This window comes from Lactuca saligna, chromosome 3 (assembly GCF_052625555.1).
Source record: "Lactuca saligna cultivar CGN05327 chromosome 3, ASM5262555v1, whole genome shotgun sequence".
In the NCBI taxonomy this organism is placed as follows: Eukaryota; Viridiplantae; Streptophyta; class Magnoliopsida; order Asterales; family Asteraceae; genus Lactuca; species Lactuca saligna.
This window is the reverse complement of record NC_136419.1, coordinates 70,933,362-70,938,944: the sequence shown is the minus strand read 5'-3', so window position 1 is coordinate 70,938,944 and position 5,583 is coordinate 70,933,362. Positions and strand designations below refer to the sequence as shown.

The following is a 5,583-nucleotide window of genomic DNA, read 5'->3' as shown; positions in this document are numbered from 1 at the left end:
AAAAAGATTGTTCTAAAGAAATAGGATACATCTAGTTTCATTGAAATAAGTGAAATGTGTGAAAATATGATTGCAAAGTTTGATGAGTATTAGAAAGAAAGTCATGGGATGTTGGCTATGGTGACGATATTGGATCCAAGGTTTAAGATGAAGCTCCTAGAGTATTTTTTTTTTCCTATTATCTGTGGAGTAGATAATGCAAAAGATGAAATTCAGAAGGTACGTCAAATTTGTGAAGATATATATATATATATATATATATATATATATATATATATATGTGTGTGTGTGTGTGTGTGTGTGTGTGTGTGTTTGTGTGTGTGTGTGTGATATGAGTCAAGCAAGTAATGACGATATTAATAGTAAGCCCACTTCTAGTCGAGATGCAGATCCTATAAGTAACATGGACTCATTAGACGCTTTCTTTTCATGGAATTCTTCTACTAGTGAAGTTTTTGTAAAAAATGACTTAGAAAGGTATTTAGAGGAAGACACTTTACCCCGGATTCATGAGTTTGATAGGTTAGGTTGGTGGAAGTTAAATAGGGTTAAGTGTCCTACACTGTGTTTGATTGCAAAAGACATATTAGCCATTCCTATATCCAATATTGCTTCAGAGTCTTCTTTTTCTACAAGTGATAGAATCGTTGGTCCACATAGGAGTAGACTTTTTCCGTCCACAATTGAAGCTATCATATGCACTCAAAATTGGCTATGGGTGTGTAAAAAAGGTATGTATGAATTTGCTTGAACCATTATTTGTTTTATTCATTTTAAAATATTTTGCTTATTACCTTTATTTATTTTTCTTTGTTAGGTTATGTTATTGATGGTGATGGTTTACATTCCGATGAAGACGACAAGGGAATTGAGGTAAGATTGTCAAATTTTGCATTTTGTATTGAATAAACTAATATAACAATTTATTTTATTATTATTATTGTTATTTATTTAGGGAGGATATTCAAATGTCAATGAATGAAGAGTTGAAGGAAATTAATGGATATTGAAGATGTAGTGAATTAGTCAATTTTTGGACAAATTGGTATTTTATATTTGTAATTTTGGATTTGTCGTATTTTGCATTCGTAATATTGGATTTTTTTTGTAAGATTGTTGGAATGGTTGTTTTGTAATGTTGGATTCTTAATGTTGTATTTTTTTTCTAAAAGATTAGGTTTTAAGCTTTTAAAGTTATTAAAAATAATATTTTTAGTCTAAAACAAAGCAATTTTTTAGCAAAAAAAAAAAATACAAATTTAATCCTATAAATCAGGGGAACCGGGGCGGAACTGGGGCGATGGAGGTAACCGGGGGGGTTGGGGATTGGGGGCTGTGTAAGCGGGGCAACCGAGGGCGGGACCGGGAGCAGGGCAACAAGTGATTTCGGGAGCGGGGGCGGGGACAGCTATTTCCGCTCCCATTTGGTCCCGTTGACATCCCTAAATCCTTTCCCTCTTATGATTATCTTCATGTTTTTGGGTGTCTCTTTTACCGCAACCTTTCCTCTACGACTCCACACAAGCATACTCATCGATCTCGGTGTATCTCTATCTAGGCCCCTCTCCTAATCATTGTGGCTATAAATGTATTGATCTTCTCACTCAATGTGTCATTATTTCTCGTCATGTCATCTTTGACAAGGATCGCTATCCTTTCTCTGATGATTCTTCTCCCATTCCCCCTTCTACATTTCCTACTCCAACCAGTGCTCCTCAGCCTAATCCTTCTCCTGATTACACCTCTCTATTCATTCATCCTAAAAGTGGATCTACTACTCCAAATTCTCCCACCCCCAAACCTTCTCCTGATCCTCCCCCTTCTATGACTCACCTTATGGTTAATCGTTCTCATATCAGATCACTTAGGCATAAACAGATCTTTAATCTTTCCACTTCAACTAATATATAGCCTATTCCCCGTTCTACTTCTCAAGATTTGTGTAATCCAAATTGGAAATCTGATATGGATTCTGAAATGTCTACTTTTATGTCAAATCACATCTGGGAACTTGTTCTTCCTCCTCCCCGAGCCAACATTATCGGTTGTCGATGATTTTATCATCACTAGTCTGATAGCATGAGAAAACTTGATTGTTATAAAGGTCGCATTATTTCCCAAGGATTCGCTTAACTCCATGTCCTCGATTTTGATGATACTTTTTGTCCCATTGTCAAGCCTACCACTATCCACAGATTTCTGAACATCGCCATCTCCAAACATTGGCCCATCCACCAACTTGATGTCAAAAATGCTTTCATTCATCGTGATTTATCTGAGGAGGTCTACATGAAACAACCCCTGGATACTTCAACCCTTCCCTTCCTTATCATGTTTGTCATCTTCAAAAATCTCTTTATGGTCTTAAATAGGCTCCTCGTGTCAGGTACCAACTTTTTTTTTCTTCCTCATGTCGCTCGGCTTCACTAGCAGTTGGCCTGACTATTCCTTATTCACATATCACTTTAGTTTTGATCACATATATCTTCTTCTCTAGGTCGATGATATTATTTTAATTTCTTCTTCTTTTACTCTCATTTCTAGCATCATCAACTGTCTACGCACTAAATTTCCTATGTCTAATCTTGGTTCTTTCATTTGTTTTCTTGCGGATTGCTGCTCCTCGATCTCATAAAGGTCTCTTTATCTCTCAACTTCTTTTGCTAAGGAAATTTGGGCTAATTGTAACATCCCAAAAATATAGTCCAAATTTTTCGTTTTAAATCATTAAAGAAAAACCAATAATTCATAAAACAACATAATAAAATTACATGTCGTGTATCTTAAATATCATATTAAAATACCATATCAAAACCACGTATCAAAATATCATAATTTGAAATATCCCAGGCTGAAAAATATGGTGTGTGCCATGCAATCATCCTGAGCTCTACTCCTTGCTACTGGAAGTACCTGAAACCAAAACTGGAAACTATAAACACGAAGCTTAGTGAGTCTTTCCAAACTACCGCATACCATACACATAATAGCATACAATGGGCCTTGCCCACTACAACGGGCCCCGCCCAACATTGGACGAATCCGGCATCGAGACCCTCCCGACATCGGACTGAAGTCCGACAACGGGCCCCATCCGGCATCAGGCCCTTCCTGACATCGAACCAAATTCCGGTATACATATAAAATATCAACAACATGTAATATAACTCATAGCATAAACATATAACTAAACCTTCTTCAGGCTTGCCCCAGCATCGAACCAAAGTCTGGAATACATAACAACACATGCAAGAATCACAAACACATCTAGCCTAGAGACCTTCCTCGGGCTTGCCCCGACATCGGACTGAAGTCTGGAACACATAAACATATAAACTACATCGAACCCAAGCCCAAAACACATAAACATATAAACTACATTGGGCTAACCCCGACATCAGACCTAAGTCCATCGTATGCCAACATACATAAACGGGTCAGTATTGGTGCCTTCGACCCGTTCCTACTAGAGGAAAACTCACCTCTCAAGCTGTCTGCTGAAATCTCAAATGACGAATCTCTTAAGGCTTCTCCAACTACTCCCTAGCTAGAAATTCACAAGGAAAACTTAGTCAAAAACTGAAAATCCTTCTAAGGGTAAAATGACCATTTTACCCCTAGTCAAAATCAACGTTATGGTCAAATTCAAAGTCAAGGTCAATATCCGGTTGACCCAACTCGTCAAGTTACCTCCTAACTCATCGAGTTCCTAGGCTATTCAGACTCATGATAAACCGAGTCAACTCATCGAGCTCCACCTGGTACGAATGCAGGACAAATCGACTCAATTCATCGAGTCCCCCTTCTGGACTTGCCGAGTCCCCTTGGCTGTTTGGCTATCTTGATTGATTCAACCCCTACACTTCAGATCCAAGTTCCATACTTCATATAAACCCTGAAAATGTCCTTTTGAGGGTAAAGTTTCCAACTTTACCCTTTAATACCACTTCTTAATGGGTTTAGCTCAAATCCTAACTCCTTGGGACCTAAAACTTTGTCCTTAAGGCATCCATGCACTAAACTAAAGCTTAAAACCACATATCTAACGCCTAACATTACTTGGACTCATAAAGCCCCCACCTTTCTCTTCATGCATGGCCTTTTGGGCTAAAAAGGCCAAAATAACACTCTATGGCTTGCATGGGGACTCTAATGGCATAAAGTATACACCTTTATGCCTTAGCAACCCTTAATGATCCCATATCTGAATGGATCCTTGCTTGGGACGTCCAAATCCCCAAGGGTCAAGTTCCTTGAACCAAAACTCTCAAAAGTGGAAAATAAATAGATCTAATGAATAAATGATTAAGTTATAGACTTGATTACCTGGAAAGGAAAGGAATAAAATGTTGCTTCTGGATCTACAATCATCTCTTGGATTCCTCTAACTTCTTCTTCTTCTAGAAGCTTCAAATCACAAAAAAAATCACTTCAAAATGGCTCACACACTCACTCAAAGCTCTAGGGTTTCGTGGATTAGGGTTTGAGACTTGGAGGTTGGACATGAAGCCATAAGGTGGGGATTAAGAGGTTTAAATTGGGTGCAAAACCCCAAAATTAGGTTTTCATCCTGGCAGTCCTACTCGTCGAGTCGGGGCTCCTAACTCGTCAAGTAGATCACTTTAATCCCGCGTCCATTCTAGTTTCTACTCGACAAGTTCGGTGCTTCCAACTCGTCAAGTAGCTCCACAAAAGTGAATAAATTATAATTAAATGCACACCAGGAATCAGGTGTTACACTAATGCAAACATATCCGAATGCAATCCTTGCAGCACTCCTGAATATACTAAATCTAAACTCTCTCCTAATGGACATCTTGTTCCTGATACTACCATCTATAGGAGTCTTGATATAGCTTTTCAATATCTCACGTTTACTCGTCTAGATATTGCCTATGTTGTCCAAAAAAATTGTTTGTTCATGCATGATCCATGTGAACCTCACTTCCTTGCTCTTAAACTTATTCTTCATTACCTCCAGAGAATTTTGTTTCATGGTCTTCTCTTATAGCCCAGACTAAATTGATATGTTCAAATTAGTAGTCTGAATTCAATCGTCATAAATTGGGAAATCGAGAAACAAAATCTTGGACTATGAGATTGATTCTAATCTATGTCTGATGCCATACGATATATTGTAGATCGAACGAATAGCTGATCACTTATCTTAGGACCAACATTTGATTTGAATTAGAGTTCGATAGTGGCTTTGAAAAGCACACTTTGTTGTTTAATTCAAGGTTATACTAGAAATTATAGTTATACACTTATCCAAGTTGTATTGGATGAAGGTTTCCAAACTCATAACTAAATTGGTATACACTTAAAATTAAAGGAAAAATTCTTTTTAGGTTGCCCTCATAACTATAACTTAGCTAGAATAATATTTAGAGAGAGAATAAATTTATTAGTTTATTATATGATTAATAAATTGTAATAAACGGGTTGTTAATATATTATGTGATTAATATATTAGCTAGAAATAGATAGTTGATTTATTAATTTATTATATGATTAATAAATTAATATTATATCAATTGGTAAATAATTGATTTGTTAATTTATATGATTAATAAATTAATA

At 36.8% G+C, this 5,583-nt stretch overlaps 1 protein-coding gene across 1 annotated transcript; it reads left to right on the top strand.

Annotated features, from left to right (window-relative positions):
* Window positions 1-403: 403 nt before the first annotated feature.
* On the top strand, window positions 404-982 carry LOC145035680 (zinc finger BED domain-containing protein DAYSLEEPER-like). Its single transcript, XM_078984190.1, has 3 exons — window positions 404-731; window positions 818-873; window positions 956-982. The coding sequence occupies exons 1-3, from the start codon at window positions 404-406 to the stop codon at window positions 980-982; spliced, it is 411 nt and encodes a 136-aa protein (XP_078840316.1).
* Window positions 983-5,583: the final 4,601 nt, after the last annotated feature.